The 25,237-nt window shown below is 48.1% G+C and overlaps 2 protein-coding genes across 10 annotated transcripts in view; both read right to left on the reverse strand.

Moving 5' to 3' along the window:
* The window catches only part of SF1 (splicing factor 1), a 15,160-nt gene extending 1,721 nt beyond the window's left edge, over positions 1 to 13,439 (reverse strand). For 2 of the 9 annotated variants that reach the window (XM_005864203.2, XM_014538027.1), the window contains exons 1-8: positions 12,550 to 13,439; positions 3,543 to 3,717; positions 3,342 to 3,457; positions 3,128 to 3,235; positions 1,778 to 1,958; positions 1,252 to 1,525; positions 874 to 933; positions 587 to 766 (exon numbers count right to left, since the gene is read on the reverse strand). In XM_005864203.2, coding sequence (XP_005864265.1) covers positions 587 to 766; positions 874 to 933; positions 1,252 to 1,525; positions 1,778 to 1,958; positions 3,128 to 3,235; positions 3,342 to 3,457; positions 3,543 to 3,717; positions 12,550 to 13,037 — 1,582 coding nt within the window. In that variant the 5' untranslated portion in view covers positions 13,038 to 13,439. Of the gene's footprint in view, positions 1 to 586; positions 767 to 873; positions 934 to 1,247; positions 1,526 to 1,777; positions 1,959 to 3,127; positions 3,236 to 3,341; positions 3,458 to 3,542; positions 3,727 to 4,079; positions 4,170 to 4,517; positions 4,671 to 7,824; positions 7,929 to 10,878; positions 11,006 to 12,539 lie in introns of those variants that run through there. The other 7 variants (XM_014538025.1, XM_014538023.1, XM_014538022.1 and 4 more) reach the window with 7 other exon arrangements.
* A 9,127-nt stretch (positions 13,440 to 22,566) lies between these two features.
* MAP4K2 (mitogen-activated protein kinase kinase kinase kinase 2) overlaps positions 22,567 to 25,237 on the reverse strand; it is an 11,417-nt gene continuing 8,746 nt past the window's right edge. Inside the window, exons 26-31 of the mRNA XM_014538018.1 lie at positions 24,995 to 25,178; positions 23,814 to 23,882; positions 23,607 to 23,693; positions 23,344 to 23,414; positions 23,184 to 23,239; positions 22,567 to 23,084 (exon numbers count right to left, since the gene is read on the reverse strand). Of these exons, the coding sequence (XP_014393504.1) occupies positions 22,997 to 23,084; positions 23,184 to 23,239; positions 23,344 to 23,414; positions 23,607 to 23,693; positions 23,814 to 23,882; positions 24,995 to 25,178 (555 nt within the window). The 3' untranslated portion in view covers positions 22,567 to 22,996. The remainder of the gene's footprint in view (positions 23,085 to 23,183; positions 23,240 to 23,343; positions 23,415 to 23,606; positions 23,694 to 23,813; positions 23,883 to 24,994; positions 25,179 to 25,237) is intronic.

Raw genomic sequence — 25,237 nt, forward strand, 5'->3', positions numbered from 1 at the left:
GGCTGTCCTGGTGTGGGGAGTGAAGGGGTGGGCAGGACTACCCTAGGGTCAGCCTCAAGGTCTCTGGGCTTAACGAAGTAAGCCCTTTGTCACCAATGTCCCCTGGAAGGGCTGACAGGAAGGTACCAGACACAAGAACCGGCTCTGACATCCCTCCGCCCATCCGCCGCCACCACCGAACGGCACATTCAATCTCAAGGCCACAGCTACTCTCCCACTGCCAGGTACCATCCCCAGTCTCTCAGGTCCCAATCACATCCCTCTCCAAAACTCGCATGCACCACCCACCCCTGGCCATGTGCACAGAACTGAGCCAGCCAGCGAGAGCCTGGTCTTCTGACACCCTACTATGGCAGGTCCCCTCCAGGCCCCCACAGATGACCCCAGACACAACCACGCCAAACATCAGATCTCCTCCCCGACACCTCCCAGGGGCCACAAGGCCCTTTCTGTGTTCACCCCCAGCAGAGATCAGGGTCTCACCCTAAGGTGCTGGCCTGCCTGTGTGAGCTGTGAGGTTCTCTCATTCCTCTTAGCCCCACCCCCCATCCCACCCACCCCCACAAGCCCAAAATATGCCACTCACTTTGCTGCCATGGCAAGGGGGTACTGGAAGCCATACTGCTGCTGGGCGGAGGGGGTGGTGGAGGCTGCTGCTGCTGCTGTTGCCATGGAGGAAGAGGACCAGTAGGCGGGGGAGGAGGTTGCCCACTGGGTGGCGGCGGCGGTGGCGGCATCATGCCCATAGGCGGTGGCGGCATCATACCTAGGTGAAGGAAAGGGTCAGGCCTCTGGGAGGAGAGATTTGGGACAGGCCCCCCTTCATTCCCAGGCCTAGGTGATGCCCCAAAGCGAGATGTCAGGCTCCATTACCTTTTCCTTGATGCAGGCGATAGACCCCAGAGCCCACAGGCGTACTTCCCAGGTACTGATCTTGATGGAAGGAAAGAGCAGGGACTTAGCAGGACATTTGAACTGGCCAGGGAAGTCGCCCCCCACCAATAGCTTTTACAGTCACACATCCTGCAGTCACTGCCCTTACAAGAGCAGTTCTATGAGAGGCCTGTGCTGACCCCACACAGAAACCCTTTCCTGAATCAGATGGAGTCTTGCTCCTCCTGGAGCCCAAGCCTTGACAAGAGACCCAGTGCAACACTCGGCCACTTTAAGAACTGCTGCTAGTTCACAGCAACTAGCTCTAACTCCTGCTTATCCCAAAGCCCCAAGGTTTCTGGTCTGACACTTACTTACCCATTGGAGGAGGGCCATGGTGCCCAGGTGGGTGGGGGCCCTGGTTCATCGGTGGTGGTGGTGGCTGCATCCAAGGAGGTGGGGGTCCATTAGGGTTGTGCTGCATGGGATGACCACCATGCCCACCTGTGAGGCTGGGTAATGGGTGTGGGAAGCTGTGGGGGCCGCCTCCAGGCCCACCAGGACCACCTCCATGCATGCCGTGGTAGGGCCGACTCTCTGAAGGGCCAGAATTCATCCAGGGTGGGCGGCTCTGGGTGGTAGACATGAGAGACTACGTGAGAGCATTTCCTGCCAACGTCCCTGCCTGCTCCCCCTGGTGGCAACATTGTTCTCTCGGCTATGCCAGAGGACCAGAACACAAGGACAGAATCTTCCCAGAGTGAGATCCCCAAACATCTGACATCCCGAAAGAACAATGTTGCCAGCCATGTCCACAATCTGCTCTGCCCAAAATCCCGGGCCATAACCCCCTCCTCTGAGGAAGATGGGGACCAGGCCATGAGAACCAGCGCCTGAAGCTCACCGGTGGAGGTGGGTTGTTGGCGGGAGCAGCAGGCCTAGGCGCACTGGCCAGAGGTGTGCTGGCAGGCCCAGAGGTGGAGCCCACAGATGCTGGCACAGGAGCTTCACCCAGTTCAGCCATGAGGGACAAATATTCTTTATCCATCCGAGCTTTATCCTGAGCTGACTGCGGGTCACCAGGCCTGAAGGTGGGGTGTGGGTCACAAAGAGAGGAGAAATCATTAAGGAGGAAACTTTTACCCTGAGGAATTTACACAAGAAAGCTGAGGAACTGAATCATCCTTCCTAACACATTCTTTAAAACAGCCTCATCGGCTCTTCAATTGTGTGCCCAACTGGGTATCTGGGGTTACACATCGCTCTGCCACAGCAGAGATCAGGGAGACGGTGAGCACCAGACCATAACCAGCCATGCAGACAGGAAAGTGCAGGTTCTTCTAAGTAGCAACTTTCATCAAGTTCTGCATTCCCAGCCCTGGCCAGTGTGGCTCCGTTGGTTAGAGCATCATCCCATGCACCCAAGGATCACAAGTTCGATTCCCAATCAGGGCAGATATCCAGGTTGTGAGGAGGCAGCCAATCAATGTTGTTGCTTCTCTTTCATGGATGCTTCTATCTTTCCCTCTCTCCCTTCCTCTCTCTGTAGTCAATAAAAACATTTAAACAAAGAATTCTGCATTTCCAGTCTGAGGGAAGGAAATCTATGCAAGACTGGAACACAGCTACCAGGACTTCCTTAACAAAGCCACTCCAAGTGAAAAAATGTTGCTATCAAATGCTGGCTTGCAAAACTGGTCAAAATCCTTCCATTATTTGGTGTTCTTAAACCAATCTTCGGCAGCAAAAACGGCATTTAACATTGAGCTACAGTAAAAGCACTTATACCCTGCCCTGGCTGGTGTAGTTCGATTGGTTGGAGGTCACAGGTTCAATTCCCGGTCAGGGCACACACCCAGGTTTTGGGTTCGATCCCTGGTTGGGGTGCATATTAGAGGCAACTGATCATTGTTTTTCTCACATCGATGTTTCTCTCTCTCTCTCCTTTCCCCTTTCTCTAAAGTCAATGAAAACATCCTTGGATGAGGATTTAAAAAAAAAAGGGGGGGGGGGAGACCAACTCCCCATACCCAGAATGGAAGTTTACAGTTTTCCTGGGCTCAGGATGAACAACAAAATAGGAGTGTTCTGCACAGGCTGTTTCTAATCATCCTGGACTTTAAACCACACCATTACATGCACAGAAAGGAAAGCTTCTCTTGGATCCACTAGTTAATAGCAACCAGCCAATGTGCTGAAGAGCTTCCTGTACACCACAGGACACCAGCAAGCCACGACTGCAGCCCTCCCTCACCTTTGGAATTTGCAATCAGAAGCAATGTGGCCAGCCCCTCCACACTTGGTACACACTGTAGTATTGGTAATGCTACGGGTCTCTGAGCTCTGCCAGGGTCTTAAGATCCTGTTGAGAGAAAAAAAAAGTCAACTTAAGGGCTATAGCCAACCCCCTCCTACTTCAATAGATGCTTCAGGTCTCTGGTGCACTCCCCTCTAAACTGATCACATACCTGTTATCATCTTCCCTAAGGGTCCCATTCAAGCGAGCCAACTCCCGAAGTTGCATCTTCCGAAGGTCATTCTGGTCCTCAGGGGTCTCAATCACTTGCTTCAAGATGTTTCTTATCTAATAGACACAATGGACAGTTATGTTCAGTGCTAAGACAACCACCTAGATTTCTGGCAAGAGGTTTCCTTTCTGGTTCCCTCACCTGCTCTACTGCTTTCTTCACATTCTCCATGGTGTTGGCGGTAACCAGGGCATGAAGTGGCTCGTCTTCTCCTGGCAACATCTGGCCATCTTTGCGCCCAACTTTCCCTTCTTTCACAGACCCTTTCCCCCGGATCATTATCTTCGCATTACACTCCTTCTCTATGTTCTTCAATGTGTTCCCTCTATCAGATGCAGAAAAGGTTGAGTTGTTATATGCAAATTCACATGCCAAGGGGACAGAGGTGGGCTGATCAGGCACTGGTAGGAAATCATGAGTGCAGCGAATTGGATTTCCCCACCAAGAAATCAATGATCTCTAAGTTAAGATCAGCCACAGCAATCCTTAAGATTTGACTTCCCTGAAGTAAAATGAGGATGTTAAAGAGATTTTCTCACAGGAAGGCATGAACTCAGCCAAAGTGAAGGTCCTACCCAAAACAGGAAGGTGCCACCAATGGCACCCAATTTGGCACAAGATAAACACACCTCACAGGTTCTTAGGAATTCTCTATCCCATAGGCTAGAAGTTACTTACCTGGGCCCAATTAGCAGCCCCACAAAGTTGATTTCTGGATACTCATCTTGTGGAATCATTACTTTATCGCTCACACGTGTTGCTGGAGGTCTAAGGAAGAAAAGACTCATTGACTCTGGTGATTTGAGGTAAGAGGTGAGAAGTTAGTACCAAATGTTTCACCATGTCACCTGGCTGGCGTGGCTCAGTGATTGAGTGTTGGCCTAGGAACTAGGAGGTCAGGGTTCAATTCCCAGGCAGGGCACATGCCCAGGTTACGGGCTTGATTCCCAGTGTGGGGTGTGCAGGAGGCAGCCCATCAACGATTCTCTCATCATTGATGTTTCTCTCTCTCTTTCTTCCTGAAATCACTAAGTCTATTTTTTTTTTTAATGTTCTACCATGTCACACACATTCTTCATGTGTCCTTATCCCAGACAACCCAGCCCCCCTGCTTACTTGTAATCTGCAGGTGGCTTGAAGTCAGGGTTGAGAGCAACCATTTCTGTGATGAGGTTATGCCGCTCCTCTTCCAGCTTCTTTCGCGTGCGGAACTCACGGGTGTTAAGCCGCTTCCCCTCGCTATTGTAGATGGGCTCAGGGGAAGGGGACCTGTGGGAAACAGACCACCGTTACTGCTCTACCTTAACTATTCTGTCATCCCCACATGGGCTATAATAAGTCTTTCCCAGCCCCTCTGCCTCAGATCCTAACACAACACTCTTCGGAGGAACTGACCATAACGTGTGCTATTCAAGATCGTGTGGAATGGGGAGATGGAAGCTTAACATTAGGGGGACAGGGGTGTGTGTGAGAAAGGCAAAAAAAAATGGTTTTGCTTTTTTCTAAAAATGATGAGGGTTTAGTCTGTCCTTTGGAAAAACCTCTCGACTGCAAACAAGGACAGTACTATCTGGAGTCTTCTTGCCAAATATGGATTTTCCATCATTTGCAAAAAATTTTACAATATTACAACTTTATGAACCACAAAAACCCCAAGTTTACGTAAAACGTGAACTCTCGCAGAGTTCACGCCCTGTCAGGAAGTGTATGTCCCCTCCACATAGTGAATATGAACTCTTCAACCCAATGCAACTAGGACTCAAGGCTAGTGCAGCTACTTGGCCCCCACAATGGAGAGATGGTGCAAGGCTTCGTCTCTGCTTTTCCTTCAATGGCCTGACTGGCTGTGTCCAAGGCCCAGGAGTCAACCTGTTTTCTGGCTGTTCGATGTTGGGGAGTCTGGGTAAAGAAAAACGTTAAAGTGCTAACGCAGCTTCTAAGAGAGGCTGCAAATGAGACTTGGTCAAGTACTTGTCTAAGGTCTGAACCTGCAAACCGCAGGGGGAAACCTGTGATTCTCCACCAGAGTTTACAAGTCCAGAAAGCAGATTTTCTCTCTCTCTGCTTTTCAAGGAGTAAAATGCTGTTGCTACAAGTAAAAAATAGTAATGATAAAATGGTCAGTTTACCACAGCTGGATTTTGCGGTAATAAAAAAAGAGAAGTTACACTCCTAGAATTCTAAGTTAAGATTACAAAAAGGACCATAGCTTGATATTCTGATTGAAAATTTAGTAGCAGCTGCAAGAAGGGAAGAGACCATGTGGATCAGGTTATTTAAAAAACATCCTGAAAGTAGTCAAGACTCCTACACCCTTGGTTTAGTTGAGAGAACCTTGCCTAGTTGGAGAGCAAGGACTGAACTCGGCTGCTCCCACTGTCTTCAGCCTAAAGGGAACCATGTCATCTGTTACACACACGATGGAATAAAAGGTCAGGTTTGTTCATGGCTAATGACGGCTAAATGACACCTCCGTTTCTAGCATTTGTATAAACTGTTAGCACAATCCAGTAATAGTGAACAAAAGCGAGCATACCCCAGTTTATTAGACTATCACCTTATACATTTAAATCTACAACCAATTTAAAAACATTTTTAACTGTGCAACTTAAGCAACATCAAAATGGCATAAAGTGGCTTAATATTGAAAATACACCTTCTTAAGAAATAATCTTATTAAGTTAAGAAACTCATGCATTTCCCTCCAACCTGGGCTCAAAAGAAAAACCAATCAGGTATTAGGGATTCTTTCAAACTGAATACAAGCGAGAGTGAGTCTGCTCTGGTTTTATTTCTAGCATGCTTGACATTTCTAATTCCCCCCTGGTAACTGTCTAGAATTAAGCATTTCTAGCTAATCACCAAAATGAGTTTTATCAGTACAAATTGGTCATTTAAAGGCCTCACAACAGTTTAATCTCCTCCCAAATTATGAATGTGAAATACAAAGGCTGATATTCTAAAGGTTAGATTGGCCCAACTTCTTCACTTTGAGTAAGCATCGTATAGATCAACTAAATTCTAATCCCAGTTCTCCAGGAAGCAAAGGTTTGTTAAAAATTCAACCCTTTGAGGAATTGCCTGGTAACCTGTAGGTATATTATTAAAGGGAGGGAAAAGCCAAAAATGGCACTTAACAATTGTGGTCTGCAACCTATAATGCAAATCTAAAAAAAAAAAAAAAGCCAAGAAATATGAAACACAACCCCCTCCAACCAAAATCTACAGGTAAAAAAATAATATAAACAAATTAAAGTCATTAAACTTGTTTCCTAGCAAGGGGCAGCAGAAAGATGTATAAGAGTGGCTTCTAAAACCAATACATCTTCCTGATTTAACAAGTTACTAATTGGGTAACAAAAACCAAAAACACTACATTTTAAAGCAAAATGCTTTCAACTATGCTACACGCACTAAGAGAAATTTCATTGAGAGGAAGGCATATTGCCCTTCTAAGTAAATGGACCAGGTTTTAACTGTTCAAAGACCACAATCAGCCAATAAAATTACTGCTTAAAAAATTCACTTCCACCTGGCATGGTTTAGTGGCTGAGCATTGACCGATGAACCAGGAGGTCATGGTTCAATTCCAGGTCAGGGCACATCCTGGGTTGCAGGCTTGCTCCCCAGTGTGGGGCGTGCAGAAGGCAGCTGATCAACAATTCTCTCTCATTATGTTTCTCTCTCTTCCTTTCCCTTCCTCTCTGGAATAAAAAAAATATATATTTTAAAATTCACTTCCCTTGGCCTTTTTTTTCACAGGTGAAATTTTAAACTGAGATAGCATGACCACAGCTGTTGGAGGACCACACTCCCCTTAAAAAGGGGGAGGAGGGGTGGTGGTAATGTAGGGATGGTAGCTAGCCTTCCCAAAACAGGTGGGAATATTCTGACCCCTCCTAATGCCCCAGGCAATGGCCAAGGCTGAAAATTAACTGGCAGTGAAGGAAATTGGTTAGAAATCTCGTCTATTTTAAAACCATCTCAAAACCATGAGCAGGAACAATATAGCAATGAGCTGAGCAGACTGAGTTTCTGGCCTGCTCAAATTCAGTGATGCTTAAAAATATTCTTAATTCCTGCATCGTGCACCTGTGAGAAAAACCTCTACACCCTGGGCTTTCAGCCAAAGCAGGTATTGAAAAGGCTGGTAATGGCCCACTCACTGTCCTTATGGGTGGGCAAGTCAGGTTAAAATATACATGCTTACAAATTAGAAACCAGTTATCCATTTTCCTGTAACTTTTTATTCTGCTAGTAATTAAGTTTCATTCCAATTTCTAGCTGATGACCACATATATTGCTAATTAAACCCTACTCCCCAGAATGATCAGAGTACCAGTCGTCTTACTAGGATTTTATTGCACTGACACAACATGTTGCCACCAGTAAAACGTTATTGAGAAAAAGGTAAAAGTGTTACTGTCAGCTGGTTAAAACTGTTTCCCAACCTGTCCTCAGGGTTAGGGGGGATGCCCAGGTCTCCTGTGCGCAGTTTACGAGTCAGGTCTTCTATCTGCAGTTGCACTGGAAGAAACCAGGTTAGGAAAGAAAAAAAAGGATGGAAAAAAGACAATGTTACCAAAAAACATCTCAAATCTCAACAACAAGCATGAAGAACTCGGAGACTTTGAAAGGGACGACTGATCAGTGAACACATTGAGGCAAAAACTCCCAACCATCTATCGGCAGGAGTCCATTTACATCTATAGGTATTTTTCACTTCAAAATGGTTATCACTTAAGGAAGCAAACAGTTTGTTTGAAGAGGGGTTAGCAGTATAGACTGTTCACTATGGCTAATATCAAAGCATTTATCAGGTGTTTCACCTCTCCCCCTACCAAGGTTTTAACAATTGGCACCCAGAACCAAACCATGTATGTTATCACCGATACCCTGTTCCCACCAAATTACTTTGAGGGCAAGACTCTTGAGAGCTAATTTTTCCTCATAGTATTAAGCATAGCCCCAAATGAGACCCAATTAACATGGGACAAGGAAAAATACCAGTTGAGCAAATATTATTTTCATTGATACAAGGTTAAAAATTCCTTAAAGAAGACAGTTAATAACCAATTCAACACTTCACAGTTCATACATACTTTCTGTACACCAAATCCGTACTAGTAGGAATCTCCCAATACTTTCTGCTTTTATTCAAATTTTAGATGACAATCCATATACCTTAACAAACCAGTTATGGTAAGTCTATTTTTAGACTTGCTCCTTATGTGGGAGTAAAAGTAGGGGTATAGAGGATTGAAGGTGTGGGTCAAGGAGAATGTGTGACCCTCTGACCTTGACAAATGAGACTGTACATGAAAAAGAGAAATGAGGGTTTTTCACAAAATTCAGACTCCAGGGAAATGCTACCCAGCTGATTTTACTCAAAATAACAGGACCCGAAGAGCCAAATCACTTTCTTCAGCATGCTGAATCACCACTTATTTCTTACCTCTGTAGCATCTGAGAGTTTTGAACAGCTTAAGAGCAAGCCTTATTGGCTGGGTTAAAGTTGAAATAGCTCCAGGACAGGATTAATGTACGTCTACCCCAAGATACCCTTCTAAATTTAAATACACCCCAGAGCCCTAGCCGGTTTGGCTCAGTGGGTCAAGCATCTGCCTGCAGACTGAGGGGTCCCAGGTTCGATTCTGATCAAGGGCACATACCTTGGTTGCAGGCTCAATCCCCAGCCCACCAAAACACGTGTGGGAGGCAAACCAATCCATGTCTCTCTCACATCAATGTCTCTCCTCCTCCCTTCCACTCTCTCAAAAAATAATCAATGGGAAAATATCCTCGGATGAGGATTACCAAACAAACAAATAAATAAATAAATACATCCCACAGGGGCTGTATCACACACCCATTAAAACTCTGAAGAAAGTAAAATCTACAATATTAAAAAAACATGGGGGCATTCTGTATAAGGCAGTGTGTACTGTGAGACAAGACAATGGCTCCTAAGCTTTTTCCCCCTTCTCCCCCACCTAAGCTCTTTTATGCCAGAAAAGTTCTGACTTGGCAGTTAAGTTCTAAGAACAACTAAAAGTGAAAGCCACCTTCCTATGGGTGTGTGTGTGTGACAATTCTCTTAACTGGTCTGCAGGGATAGTGGGGTCTAATGTGAGGAAATAGCTGGCACTTAAATCAAGGTTGCTATATTCCTTGGAGTGGAACTCTACATTAGCCCAGGCTTTGATTCTAGCTACTTTGATTCTAGCTATAAATTAGCTATAAATAGCCCTTAGGGCTCAGTGCATTAACTCCTTCCACAGGAAGAGAACTGGAGATGTAAAGAATGAGTTTGTTTTCCCATTTTCTAAGTCAGCTTGTTATTCTTGGGATACTGCTCCACAAAGGACATTTTCACAAGGCTGTGAAGATTCAGATCTGTCTAACATGAGAGAGACTTAAGAGACTGGGCCGGAGTAGATAGGAACAGTGGGGGAAAGAAAATATTGTGAATATTAGACAATTCCAACACCTCAAAATTCTCAGCAGTCTAAAAAATGTAAGACACTATGATCCTCAAGAATAACAAGCCAGCCTTGAAGCTTTTTATTTGTGAAGGCCATAGCCTCATAGGTGTAGGAAACCATTGCCCTAATTTACTCCAAAGGGGGTGTTTATTTGGTTAGTAGGAAATGTTTATCAAGTGAATTTTGAGACAGCAGCAGAGGTACAAAAATAAAGGTCAAATTGCATTAAAAACCTTGTATTTTAAAAAAGGTAATTTTGAGGTTAATTTCATTTCCAATGTGGATAGTCATTAATTCTTAAAAGTTCCCAATAGGTTAAGATTCCATATCCAAGTAGTATCCCTTTCCCAGCAGAGTTCTTTAGTGGTAAATACAAGAGCCCTCATTTTAAGACAGCTCTCCAAAGACCAAACCAGGAAAAAAATTGCTGAAGGAAAGGTTAAACTCAACAAAATGATAAAAAGGGGGTGAACTGTAAACACTTTCAGAACAACTTTTTGATTAAACTGAGTATTTTTCCTTTCAGAAAGTACCTATAAAAAGTAAAAGACCATTTTTTAAGGGAAGGGAGAAATGTAAAATTATGGTGAAAGGCCATGCTGTGAAAAAGGTACTTGGTTTACAATACCTGCAGTGTTCTCCACTGGGGCCGTGTCCACAGAGGCATAAGACACTCACCTCACCAACTGGCAATAACAGCAGCTGAAGGTGTGGGGTCCTAAACTGGGGGCTACTCTTAACTCCTAAGTGGGCCCCTCTACTTTCCTGGTACTCATGGAGAACACTGCTGTTACCAACAGACCATAACAAGGAGCTGCAAATACAGGACCCACACAGCAAAAACTGAAGAATTATTTCAAAGTCATGAAAGTACACCTGGCCATACATTATCTCAAAATAGAAAAATTTAAAGTCTCAAAACTAAACGAATAAAGTGTCGCTCAGAATATTAACAATCTGAAAATGCATTTGGGTGCAGAACGTGTATTTACCTATATAAGCTCTCTCTTGTTCCCGAGTGAGTCCAGGGGGGATAACTGTAGGCATTCCTGGAATCACCGTTTTCTGTTCCATTGTGTCTTGATTCCAGCGGCTCCTCTTCCGCTTCTTACTTGGGAAGTCTAAAGGAAATAAAGTTCGTAAGATGCAAACACAACCACCAGAATGACTACCAAGAAGCAGTTCAGGATACTTAGGACATTACACGTAGCTCAGCAGACTATGAAACTGAGAACTTGACCTAAAACATAAATAGCAAAGATTGGAAGCCAAACCTGAGAAATCAGAGACAGGTGGACCTGAGTCCAAAAAGTTAACATTTCAGAGAAACTGTGATGTGAACAGGTAACAAATCCTTTTTTAAAAGAATAGTTTGATTTTTAGAGAGGGAGAGAAACAGCACTGTGAGTGAAACATGGATCAGCTGCCTCCTGCAAGCCCCCCACCAGGGATCAAGCCCGAAAATCCCGGCATGTGCCCTGATGGGAAATGGAGCTGGCAAACTTGTGCATTGGACAACGCCCAACCGAGCTACACCGACCAGGGCAACAAGGTAACAAATCTTAATGGGTAAAGTTTCAGTTAGGGAAATAAAGTGCTGAGAAGATATATATTAATATATAATATACTACATCATCCTTGAATAACCAAACAAGTTTGCAACCTGCTGGCTCCTCCCATCACCACCTTCCCAACCTTTCTAACTAGGCCAGATCTCCATAAATCTATAGCAAGTTTCTTCAAGACTACCTTTTTTTTTTAATGTTTTCTTTCTTTTTTTCTTTTATTTATTGTCTAAAATTTTACATGTCTCCCTTTTCCTTCTTTTCTCCACCCCCCCAAGACAACTTTTTTCTTCAAAAGTTTGGTTGACATCAACAATTTTCCTGGCCATTTGTACAGTGTCTGACACCTTAAGTTCAAAAAAATCCCTGGCCAGAGTGGCTCAGTGGTTGGAAGTCACCCATGCAGAGGTTCAATCCCCAGCCCAGGTCATAGGGGAGGCAAACCGATCAATGTTTCTCTCTCTCTCAAAAAAAGTAAGTTTAAAAAAGAACAAACTATAATAGCAAAACCCTTCTTCCCTGATATATAAGCATAAATCCCCTACACATTTGGTACATACAAGTCATCCTACTTCCCAGGGGGCCCAGGCCCCGGGTGAAGCCCCAACTAGAAAACAGAATTCCCCCCCCAACCCCCAAAGAGCCACAGGAGATGAGCCAGCAACGTCCTGAAGACTCCCCACTCTTTCGTTCTCCGTAGTGAAGACCCTGCCTTACAGTCGAAAAAGCTCTTCTTGGTACTTTTCTCCCTCTGACTCCTCTACAACCAGGAAGGGGTTCCACGTCATGACTTCACTCTTTCACACCCTCGGGACATGCACTCCCAGGACCCAATCCACCCACTAGACCCCCTCCACACCTCTCCCCTCCACCTGGGGCTAGAGAGCAACTGCGGACCCCCGCCCCCAGCTCTCATTCGGGCCCTACAGCCTGGCAGCGCACTGCGCCTGCGCACAGCAAACCTCCCGCTCAGCCGCCCCCCCACGCCTTTTCCCCAGCGCGCGTGCGCACTCAAGGTACAAGAAACACCCTTCTTTCACAGACCCTTTCCCCCGGATCATTATCTTCGCATTACACTCCTTCTCTATGTTCTTCAATGTGTTCCCTCTGGGCCCAATTAGCAGCCCTATAAAGTTGATTTCTGGATACTCATCTTGTGGAATCATTACTTTATCGCTCACACGTGTTGCAGGAGGTTTGTAATCTGCAGGTGGCTTGAAGTCAGGGTTGAGAGCAACCATCTCTGTGATGAGGTTATGCCGCTCCTCTTCCAGCGTCTTTCGAGTGCGGAACTCACGGGTGTTAAGCCGCTTCCCCTCACTATTGTAGATGGGCTCCGGGGAAGGGGACCTGTCCTCAGGCTTAGGGGGGATGCCCAGGTCTCCCGTGCGCAGTTTACGAGTCAGGTCTTCTATCTGCAGTTGCACTATATAAGCTCTCTCTTGTTCCCGAGTCAGTCCAGGGGGGATCACTGTAGGCATTCCTGGAATCACCGTTTTCTGTTCCATTGTGTCTTGATTCCAGCGGCTCCTCTTCCGCTTCTTCCTTGGGAAGTCCAGCGGTGTGGCATTCGCTCCGGTAGCCATGGCGCCCCCGGGACCCACACCAGCGGCTCCTCTTCGGTGGCTTCTCCTTAGCGAACCTTCCGGGGGGAGGGGACTCGACTGTGTTGCCGCAGAATGTTTGGAGCCCGGCTGGCGGCGGGCGGGAGACGCACAAAGAGGGAGGAGAGAGCCCGCTACGGGGGGCAGGGGCGGCCTGGGGGCGACGGGCCGAAGCCTGGATTGGGCCGGGCTGAGGCAAAGGGTCGGATCGGCGGCCTCCGATTGGCGGAGCTTCCGTCCTTCTCGCTGTGCGCTGGGATTGGCCGGACCGTTAGGCCTGGCGAGGAAATGGCGGCCGAGGCTGGAGAGCTGGGAGGTGTCGCAGCGCGCACTTCATTTGTTACTGCGCGAACTGAGCTCGGCGTCCAGGAAGGAGGGCTGAGGGTGGGGCAAACTATGACGTCGGCTGCAAGCGCGCTCTCATTGGCTGAACTTGATAGGCTTAAACTCGGTTGCGTCGTAGTACCCGGAGATTGGCTGTCGCGTTTTCTATTTGGGAGTAAGCGAGAGGTCGCGGCGGAAAAGCCGCGGCCAATGAGCTTTACGGCGGGGGAGGAGTGCGCATGCGTAGACTGGGCAAAGTCGCCTCCGCCCCTCGCTTCACCTTCGTTCCCGGGTCTGGAGCTTGAGCGCCAAGTGACGTCAGTCCTCGATTCCCTCGTAACCCGGAACCGGGGTAGGGGGCGGGTCCGGTGCGTGTCCGTAAACGGGGTCCGTTGACACCACAGGTAGAAAAGGACATCCTGTTTTCTTTGGAAAAAAAAAGTCGCTATAAAGTAGACGCTAATTGAAGGGTTAAAAACCTGAGCTGATGGAACATATAACCTTAGGCGGAAAAGAATGTAAATTTGTCAATTCTAAAATGAGTTTACAAATATGCAGTTCCATTAGACTCCCAACGTGTGGTTCACTAAATCATCTTAAAATCATTTGGGAAAATAGTGGGGAAACTTGTAAACAAGGTTGAGGAGGAACTTGCCTTTCCAGATAATACACAGTGTAAAAGACAATAATAAAACTATGTGATGTAGGAATGACGTCAGTGAAACAGCCCTGAAGTAGATTCCCCGTTTATGGGTAAAAATACCACAAAGGTCGTATTTCAGTTCAGTAGGGAAAAGATTTAGCTAATGTTACACAGTCCTGAATAGAAACAATGAAACCACTTCCAGTGGTTCTCAACCTTCCTAATGCCGCGATCCTTTAATACAGTTCCTCATGTTGTGGTGCCCCCCAACCATAAAATTATTTTTTTTAAATATATTTTATTGATTTCTTACAGAGAGGAAGGGAGAGAGATAGAGAGTGAGAAACATCGATGAGAGAGAAACATCGATCAGCTGCCTCCTGCACACCTCCTACTGGGGATGTGCCCACAACCAAGGTACATGCCCTTGACCGGAATCGAACCTGGGACCTTTCAGTCCGCAGGCCGACGCTCTATCCACTGAGCCAAACCAGTTAGGGCAAATTATTTATGTTGCTACTTCATAACTGTAATTTTGCTACTGTTATGAATCGTAATGTAAATATCCGATATGCAGGATATATTTTCATTGTTACAAATTGAACATAATTAAAGCATAGTGATTAATCACAAAAACAATATGTAATTATATATGTGTTTTCTGATGGTCTTAGGCGACACCTGTGGAAGGGTCAATCGATCCCCAAAGGGTCGCGACCCACAGGTTGAGAACCGCTGACTTAGGCTGTCAGGGTAATGCAGGGGTAGAGAGTTTATGAAGACAGGGAACTCAAACTATGAAGAAAAGATGTACTTGATTACCAGATACATTGAAACTATGATAAAAGTCAACAGACAATAATAAGCTACAAAAACAGTTGCCATACCTGATAAAGAGTTAATATCTTTAATATGCAAAGAAGTCTTAAAAACTAATTTTTTTTCTAATTTTTATTGATTTGAGAAACATCAACTTGTTGTTCCACTTATTTATGCTTTCATTGGTTTCTTTTTTTTATTTCAGAGGAAGGGAGAGGGAGAGAAACATCAATGATGAGACTCATCCATCCGCTGCCTCCTGCATGCCCCCAGAATCCAAATTTGATCTCTTGGAACCACTGAACCATTGGTTGCTTCTCGTATGTGCCCTGACTGGGGATGGAACCAGCAACCTTGGTCTATCCAGATGACATTCTAACCAACTGAGATACCTGACCACAGAATAACTAATTTTTGAAAAGACTACAAATAGGCAAGTTTTTTTTTTTTAACTACAGCTTAGAGTTTATAGTACATCTTTTTTTTAAACATTTTATTGATTTTTTTACAGAGAGGAAGGGAGAGGGATAGAGAGTTAGAAACATCGATGAGAGAGAAACATCGACCAGCTGCCTCTTGCACACCTCCCACTGGGGATGTGCCCGCAACCAAGGTACATGCCCTTGACCGGAATCGAACCTGGGACCTCTCAGTCCACAGGCCGATGCTCTATCCACTGAGCCAAATCGGTTAAGGCCGAATAGGCAAGTTTCAGAAAAGCAAGTCCAAATAGCAAAAAATGTTAAAGGGACCAACACTCTTAGTAGGGAAATGCAAATTAAGGTGATAATGAAGGATCTCTGTATATGATCATTAAAAGAGAAGACAAATGTGCTGACACTAATATGAAGGTCTTTTTTGGAAAGCATTCTGTTGTCTATTAAAATTGTACCCCTTCCTGGCTATTGTGTCTCAGTGGATAGAGCATCAGCCAGGGCACTGAAGGGTGGCAAGTTCAATTCCCAGACAAGGGCACAAACTTGGATTGCAGGTTCACCATAGGTCAGGACTCATGTGGAATTGTTGTGTCTCTCACACTGATGTTTCTCTCTCTCTCTCTCTCTCTCTCTCTCTCTCTCTCCCCCTCACTCCCTCCCTGAAAAAATATCTTCTGGTGAGGATTATTTTTTAAAAAGTATATCTCTTTCAAGGAAAATAATAAACCATTTCAATGCAGCAATCCCTCTCTGGGGAATCTGCCCCCAAAGCAGCGCATGTGATTATATAAGGTAATGTGTTGTCTTCTGCATTTATAGGGCACATGCCTGGTTGTGGGCTTGATGCCCAGTAGGGGCATGCAGGAGGCAGCCAATCAATGATTCTCATCAAATTGATGTTTCTATCTTTCTCTCCCTCTCCCTTCCTCTCTCTGAAATCAATATATATATTTTTTATTATTTTTTTAAAATATGTGAGTGGTTGTCAAACCAGTGTGGCTCAGAGGTCGAGTGTCAACCTGTGAACCAGAAGGTCACCGTTTGATTCCCCATCAGGGCACATACCTGGGTTGTGGGCTCCATCCCCAGTGGGGGACGTGCAGGAGGCAGCTGATCAATGATTCTCTCATCATTGATGTTTCTGTCTCTCCATCTCCCTTCCTGTCTGAAATCAATAAAAACATATTAAAAAGGTATATTGTGGCCCTAGCTGGTTTGGCTCAGTGGATAGAGCATCGAAATATGGACCGAAGGGTCCCGGGTTTGATTCAGGTCAAGGACATGTATGTACCTTGGCTGTAGGCTCCTCCCCAGCCTCGGCCCTGGTCAGGGCTCGTGCAAGAGGCAACTAATCGTTGTGTTTCTCTCACATTGATATTTCTCTCTGTCTTTCCCTCTCTCTTCCACTCTCTCTAAACATCAGTGGAAAAGTATCCTCGGGTGAGGATTAAAAAAACAAACAAACAAAAAGATATATGTGTGAATGGTTCAACAAATTGAAATATCCATAACCTGGAATTAGGCAGCCTTGAAAAGCTGTTAACCCCATACCACCTGACCCAGAAGGACTAATGTGCTGGGGTTTTGTTTGTTTGTTTTTGGTTTTAAAGCAGAATTCATTTTTTAAAAAATCCTTACCTGAAGATATGTTTTTATTGATTTGAGAGAGAGAGAGAAACATTGATATGAGAAGCATCAGTTGGTTTTATCCCGTACATGGCCTGACCCGGGACCCAACCCACATTCTAGGTATGTGCCCTGACCAGGTATCAAATCCGCAACCTTTTGGTGTATGGGATGAGATTCCAACCAACTGACCTACCCAGCCAGGCTGTGGTGGGGTTTTTTTTGTTTAATATTATTTTTTGCCCAGCCAGTTTGACTCAGTGGATAGAATGTCGGCCTGTAGACCGAAGGGTCCCAGGTTCGATTCCCATCAAGGGTACATGCCTGAGTTTTAGGCGCAATCCCTAGTAGGGTGTGTGTGTGCAGGAGGCAGCCGATCAATGATTCTCATCATTGATGTTTCTATTTCTCCCTCTCCCTCTCTGAAATCAATAAAAACATATCTTAGCCCTAACCGGTTTGGCTCAGTGGATAGAGCGTCAGCCTGCGGACTCAAGGGTCCTAGGTTCGATTCCGGTCAAGGGCATGTACCTTGGTTGTGGGCACATCCCCAGTAGGGGGTGTGCAGGAGGCAGCTGGTCAATGTTTCTCTCTCATCGATGTTTCTCTCTATTCCTCTCCCTTCCTCTCTGTAAAAAATCAATAAAATATATTTTAAAAAAACAAACATCTTAAATAAATAAATATATAAATAAATAGTGTCACTTTGACATAAGGATTGTTTTTAAATTTTTATTTTTTTAATCCTCAAGCGAGGATATTTTCCCATTGATTTTTTTAGAGAGTGGAAGAGAGAGGGAAAGTCAGAAATGTGGATGTGAAAGAAACACATCAATTGGTTGCCTCCTGCATGAGCCTGGATCAGGGCCCGGTCAAGGGTGGAGCCTACAATCAAGGTACGTGCCCTTGACTGGAATCGAACCCAGTACCCTACAGTCTGCAGGTCAACACTCTATCCACTGAGCCAAACTGGCTAGGGCTGTTTTGTTTTTAAATGAGAAAAGAAGCAGGTAAATAGACTACATTACATGATTTCCTCTTTGTAAAACAAACCTCATATATATGTGTGTATGTTTGCATATGGTTATATGATTATAGAGAAAGCTATGGAAGGATACCCAGCACACGTTATCAGTGATAATGCTGGAGAGGGAAACAGGAACCTGAAAGTTATCCAATACGTTTTTAATGACCCAATGTTTTCAAAATGTGCTTCATGCTCTAAAAATGTAAGACATGCCCTGTTGCTCACATGTTGCTCAGTGATTGAACGTCAACCTATGAATGGGAGGTCACAGTTCGATTCCGGTCAAGGGCACATGCCTGGGTTTCAGGCTCTATTCCCAGGAGGGGTCATGTAGGAGGCAATCGATCAATGATCATTGATGTTTCTCTCTCTCTCTCCCTCTCGGTTCCTCTCTGAAATTAATTAAAACATATTTTTTAAAAAGTTAAACGCACCTACCATATAATCCAGTCCTTCCATTCCAAAATATTGTCGATGTAAGCATGTCCAAACCAGTATGAGAGTTTGAGTTCTATTTGAGCCAAATTGACAACATACTGGACAAAAAAGGTGCTCCCTTGGGGGTGGTCACACCTCTGAGGGGTCTGCGGATTACCTCTAGCATTTCCAGGGTGTGTGAACCTAAATGCACAAGAACAATGGACAGGGCTGGATTATGGCAAAGGTCAATCTCTCATAGACCTGGGGGTGACTGCCCACCATGACCTGCCCAATTAGAATTTATGATCAGATCACCCTGTGAGGTTACTTTCCGTTAGATTTATTGCAGTGCCCCTGTTCTGTCCATAGCATTTACCAAAGTGAATGTATGTAGCCACACACATTCAGGTCCATGAATGTTGATAGCCGCTTCATTTGTAACAGTCCTAAACTGGAAACCGCCCAAATGTTCACCAGGTGACTAGCTAAACAAACTGGTATATCCCCATACAGTGGAATACTACTTAGCAATAAAAAGGAATGGCTATTAATTAATACATGCAACAACATGGATGAAACTAAAAATAATTGTGCTGGGGGGGGATGGGGGTTTAATGGAGGGGATGAGGACACATTTGTAATACCTTAACTAATAATTAAAAAAAAATAATTGTGCTTAGTGAAAGAAGTCAGAGAGGAACATGGTGCATAGTGCATGATTCTATTTATATAAATTCCGAAAAATTCAAATTCATCTCTATTGACAGCAAGCAGACCAGTGGTTAGTCGGGGATGGGGAGGTGAAGAGCAGGAGGGTGTGACTACAAGGAGGCCGAGGAAGCTTTCGGGGGTGACGGAGATGTTGATCTTGGTTGTGGTAATGGTTTCACGGGTGTGGTATGTATGTGTTGAAGTCATCAAACAGTACATTTTAATATATGCAGTGTATTGTATGCCGATGATTGTTCTCCATCAAGCTGTTTTTTTTAAAGGGAACAATAGGAGGAAGCAATTACTGGGAAAGTTCTGCCCACAATGTCATCATCTCCACTTGAGGTCCTTATCTAGGGAAGGATTATCTTGGCTTTTGTTTTCATTTTTTAAACCATTATAGGGCTTTAATTTTTGTGTGATTACTTTAAAACATTTCAGCCTAATCTTTTATTACATAGGATTTGATACACACAAAAGGATGTGTGCGCCTTAGGTGAGCTAGGAACTGAGTTATAAATGGAGCACCGTGAAGCTACCACCCAGCCTGAGCGCCAAGATATCACCAATACCTTCTGCAAACTCCTGGGGTCCTTACCCACCCTCGCTCCCCTCACAGGGATCAGCATTTTGCATTTTGTGCCTTTTCTTCTTCTGACCTCCTAGTGGAGTTTTAACACATGTGTATCACCAAACAATACCTAGTGGAGTTTTAACACACGTGTATCACCAACATGTGTATAACACATGTGTAGTTTTATTGTAATACTGTATGTAGTTGTATGCAATTCGTTGTTTTAATACATCTCTGAGATGCATCTGTGTTGTTGCATTTTGTGTACTAGGGTATTTTCAATACTCCTGACAGCCCTGCAGGCAGACTTCGATATGATACACCCAGGAAAATACGGCTCAGCAAGCTCACCCTGTCCAGGGGCCTGACTCCAGAACTTCCTCTTCACAACACGCTCATTCCTTCCCGCGGAAAGCATGCGCCAGGCAGTGACCAGGTGCTGGGCGTGGCACAGTGAACGTGGCCCCTTTCTGGCTGTCACCTCTCCTCTTGACCCTCACCAGACTGGTGTGTGGGCCAGCTTCCTGGACACCTGGGCTGCCCCCACCTCTGCACTCACCCGCGGAATGGCTGAGAGGTGGATCCGACCCATCCCAGAGGCTCCTGCCCAGGGAGGGCACCCTGCTGTGCCACTCCAGGAATTTGTCCTCATGGACACTTGACGATGCCACTGGCATTTGGCATATTTATTGCAGCATCGTTTTTAATTCCAAAATAGTAGAAACAAATTCCCATCAGTGGGGATCTAATTACAGTAAATTAACACGTTATGGGAAACCCATATAATGGAATACCACTGTCTATTAAAAAAAAGAGGGGGGGAGGCACGGATCATGGAAAGCTCTCCAGGACAGATTTTATTTCTATTTATTTAAGTTTTTATTGATTTTTAGAAAGAAAGTAGAGGGAGAGAGAAATGCCCTGACTGGGAATGGAACCTGTAGTGCGTGAGAGAACACCCACCCAACCGAGCCACACAGCCCAGTGCACCAGGCAGATGTCAGAGGGCGGGGTGCGAGCAGTGGCAGTGTTACGGGGGAGAAGGAAGCCGAGCTGGCTATAGTTTTAGTCTTTCAGCACATATTTCCTGGCTTCTTGATCTTTCTTTGGCTCGTGGCCAGCCTTTGCCATCAGCAGATATTTTATCAGGGTGCTAGCTTTACCAGACCCCCTCTTTGGCACATTAGACTCCGAGAGTCCCCAACCACCTCCCCTTTTCAGACCAGGGTGGCAGCCCAGGATTGGGGAGACCTGCCATGAGGGGGTACTGTCTGCCGCTGGTGCTCTGTGGGCAGATCCGTCCTCCCTGGGTGCTGGAGGTCAGGAGCCTCTGCTGACGGGGGCTCTCACCTCCACTACTGGCTCCTCAGCTAACCCTCCACCTCCACCAGGAAATCTAGGAAATGGAAAGTCAGGAAGCGCAGCCCTCTCAGCCCACCATTCGGCCTGAGATGCTCTCCACGCGGGGCAGCCTCACCTTCCGAACCCGCCCCTTTAGCGATCAGAGCACACGGGCGAGGGCGCCCAGTGCACAGGGCTGTCTCCCCATTTCAGCTGAGAAACCCAGTCACTAGGAGTCGGAGCAGCTGGGGCTCTGCTGGAGCGTGGACAGGGGGACAGTGTGACAGCCATGGGATTGCCTGGGGCCCCTGCCAAGGGCTGTAGGGACTGGGCTGCTACGGGCTCTTCACATAAGCTGCCATCTACCCACCACTCACTCATCAAATACCTCCAACAGCCCACCAGGTGTAGAGAAGTTCTTCTTTAAACACTCGCCTTGAATATCAGAAGGGACATGGTGGGGCCAAACTCCAGCTCTTCTCCCAGACCCAGGGCCTCCCACCCGCTGCAGCCCTGGTTCTGCCTTGCACCACCCTCCTGCAAGGCCAGCTGCCACCTTCCTCTTGGCTTCACTGGCCCAAAGGCTCTGGTCAGTGCCTGGGGCAACAGGAGGCTCCCAGGGCAGGGAGCCCTTAAGAGGGAAATGGGGGAGAAGGACAATGCAAAGCACGAGGTCAGCCATGGGTGGTGGGTGTGGCCTCGAGATGCAGGCTCCAGCAAGGACAGCCCCCCTGACGGGGGCTGGTCCCCAGTTGGTGGTGGCCCCTCTGTGAGCCCAGGGCCTGGCACCGAGAAGGCCAGGGAATACTTGTTAATGGACACTGGCTAATCTTACCAAAGTCTGGCTTGATGATGGTGCCCACATTCCGTCGGTCTGGCCTGACCAAGCACACGATACCCAGGCAACAGGTGGGAGGCAGGGAGGCAGCCCCAGGCCTGGGCAGGAAATGCAGGTCATGGCAGGCTGGCTCCATAGGCCTCCCCGGGGCTGGGTGGCTCTGGGAATACTTGTAAATGGACACTGGCTAATCTTACCAAAGTCTGGCTTGATGATGGTGCCCACATTCCGTCGGTCTGGCCTGACCAAGCACACGATACCCAGGCAACAGGTGGGAGGCAGGGAGGCAGCCCCAGGCCTGGGCAGGAAATGCAGGTCATGGCAGGCTGGCTCCATAGGCCTCCCCGGGGCTGGGTGGAGCAGCCCTCGGCCGGCCCCTCCCGGCCCCTGGCTGCCTGGTGAGAGCCTACATGAGGCAGGGCTGCCCCGATGAGAGTCCCTTTGTCCAGGCGCCTCCCATCTACATGACTCCTTGGTCACACTGCAGAGCTGAGGGCTCATCCTGAGCAAGGGCGCCCAGAAAGACAGTGCCCGAGAGGCCCGGTGGGAACCATGGCCGCCCCGTCACTGATGCCTGCACCCCCATGAGGGAGCCACCACAACACGGGCGGCCTGCCCTTCCATGGTGCAGCCCAGCACCTGGTGCACCCCCAGCACCTGGTGCCACAGAAAGACGTGCTGGAGGGAGGGAGGAGGAGGAGGGAAGTGAGGCCATGGCTTAGGTCCCCCTGACCCACAAGGACCAGTGGAATAAAGTCAAACCAGCTTTAATACCAATATAGTTCTCTCTTTTAAATATTATGTTCCCAGGACGGGGCAGGGGCAGGGGCAGGCTCTCGGCAGGAAGAATGGAAAGGAAATGTGGAACAACATGGAATGGATCGTCCAGGGCCTGCCTCCACCCAACCCAGGGCTTCTGCCACGGGCACTAGAACCTGGGCTGCTGGGGGGAAGGCGAGGGGGGCGGGGAGGTGACAGCAGCTTCCTCTGGTCCAGTTATTGCAGGGATGAGGGAGGGGCGCTCCTCCCCTCCGCAGCCCCCAAACTTCTCAGGATTACTTCTGCCCTTCAGCCCAGCAGAGCTGGGGGCCTGGGCTCCGCTGACCTCGGAGGGGTCCCTCTGTCTAAATGGACTGCAGCTAAGGCATGGGAGGGGGTGCCACTGGCTAGGCCTGCACTGCTCAGTAGCTGCTCTGATGGCCGGTGAGGATGTAGAGGTTGCTGTGAGCCCCCGGGTTGTCGGTGGGAATGCTCTCCAGGATGATGTCTCTGGAGGCGAGAGAAGCGGAGGTGAGCCGGGCAGAAGACACGTGGGCACGGCCACCTGGCCTCGGGCCTCTGAATGGGAGGCCAAGCGCCATGTCCTACCTGTGGGCCCCAAGCACTCGGAAGACCCTCGTCTCATCTGTGATCTCCTGGGTCACCTGGGAAGAAAAGGGACACTGAGGCCACTCTGGCGAGTCCCCTCCTAAGAGGTGGACACAACTGGGTCAAGGGCAGCCAGGTTCGGCTCCTGAGTCCCACTCACCTCGTTGGTGTCCAGGCTGCGGCCTTGCATTCCGTGGCTCCAGAAGGCCAGCACGCTGTCCTGCAGACACACTGGGAGGGGCCGGGCTGCCATCAGCCCTGGGCCTGCCCTGAAGATGGGGGCTTCCCCGGGCAGAGGGGTCCTCGAGGACCGCAGGTGACCAGGACGACCCTTAAGAGGGGCTAGGGGACCTGACTCCTTGCCCTGCTGCCAGCTGGAAGGCCGGGGGTACTCCAGCCCCCACCTCTGTCTGGCTCACTCACCCACAGTCTCAATGGGGAAGTCGAAGGTCAGCACGGGAGCCAGTGTGGCCGTAGGCTCGCCCAGCAGGTTGACAATCCGCACGCAGCCTGCACAGGGAGAGGGCTGGTGGGCGGGGATGGGGTGGTTCCCTTCTGGGGAGGTGACCCAGTTGGCCTCCCTCACCACCCCGCCTCCCCTGTCCGAAGCCCTAACCCCAGGGCACTCACGGTCAAAGCAGACGAGAACTGTGTCCCTGTCCACCTGGACCACCTGCTGGGCCGAGCCTGGGAGCCCCTCTATAGGCAGAGAAGGGAGACATGAGCCACCAACCCTGCCGTGGCCCTGACAGGAGGACATGGGGGACAGTCTCAGCCAGCCCTTGGCCCCAAGTGCATTTCATTCGTACAACCCGGGAGGTCAGGATGCCTAACCTCCCTGCACAGCTGGGGAACGGAGGCTCAGAGAGGCAGCGGGGAGCCCGGGGAGCGGGGAGGGTGGGGCTCCGGAGTCAGGAGAACCAGGCTCTGGGACCCAGTTGCTGTGTGACCTTGAATCTCTGAGCCTCGGTCTCCTCATCCGTAACACAGGCATGAAGATGCCAACCTTGCAGGGCCGTTGTGGGGATCGAGAATGAAATCCTGTGCGTAAGACCCCTGGCTCGGAGCCTGGGACACAGCAGGGCCTCCGTTCAGGGCACTTTCCTCCTCCTCTGCCCACTGCCACCCACTCTGCTCCCAGGAGCTGCCCCCACACGTGTCCTGCTTCCTTGCTCAGAATGGAGCCTCTGAGCCAACTTGCCCGGTTGGTCTGTGCCTGCAGCGCCTGCAGCGTTGGTCAGTTTTTTCTTAGCTGCCAAGCCCTTTGGTCTAAGGCAGCGGTTCTCAACCTGTGGGTCGCGACCCCTTTGGCGGTCGAAAGACCCTTTCACAGGGGTCGCCTAAGACCATCCTGCATATCAGATACTTACATTACGATTCATAACAGTAGCAACATTACAGTTATGAAGTAGCAACAAAAATAATTTTATGGTTGGGTCACAACATGAGGAACTGTATTTAAAGGGCCAGAAGGTTGAGAACCACTGGTAAGGACATCTTCTAGGGAGCCCAGCTGCAGGGAGGCTGGGCGCTCAGGGCCCTCAGGTTTCCGTGGACGTGCACACACACACACACACACACCCGCCCAGCCCAACATTACAGTTATGAAGTAGCAACGAAAATAATGTTATGGTTGGGTCACAACATGAGGAACTGTATTTAAAGGGCCAGAAGATTGAGAACCACTGGTAAGGACATCTTTTAGGGAGCCCAGCTGCAGGGAGGCTGGGTGCTCAGGGCCCTCAGGTTTCCGTGGACGCGCGCGCGCGCACACACACACACACACACACCCGCCCAGCCCTCCCGCTTACCGGGTGGTATGAGCACATCAGGTGTCAGGCCGGCCTCCAAGGGCAGCACATGGAACAGGACACGGCAGCCAGGCCCCTCAGGGCCCTCGGCCCCCACACACACCTGCGGTAGCTCCTTCCCATCCAGGACCAGCGGCTCCAGCATCCCTGCTGGGCTGGGCAACAAGGGGCTGGAGAAGTTCTGGGGGCAGCAGGGGTGCTCAGGTCTTCATTTCTTCCCCCAGCCCCCCTGTCCCCTGCTGG

Source organism: Myotis brandtii, unplaced genomic scaffold (assembly GCF_000412655.1).
Source record: "Myotis brandtii unplaced genomic scaffold, ASM41265v1 scaffold187, whole genome shotgun sequence".
In the NCBI taxonomy this organism is placed as follows: Eukaryota; Metazoa; Chordata; class Mammalia; order Chiroptera; family Vespertilionidae; genus Myotis; species Myotis brandtii.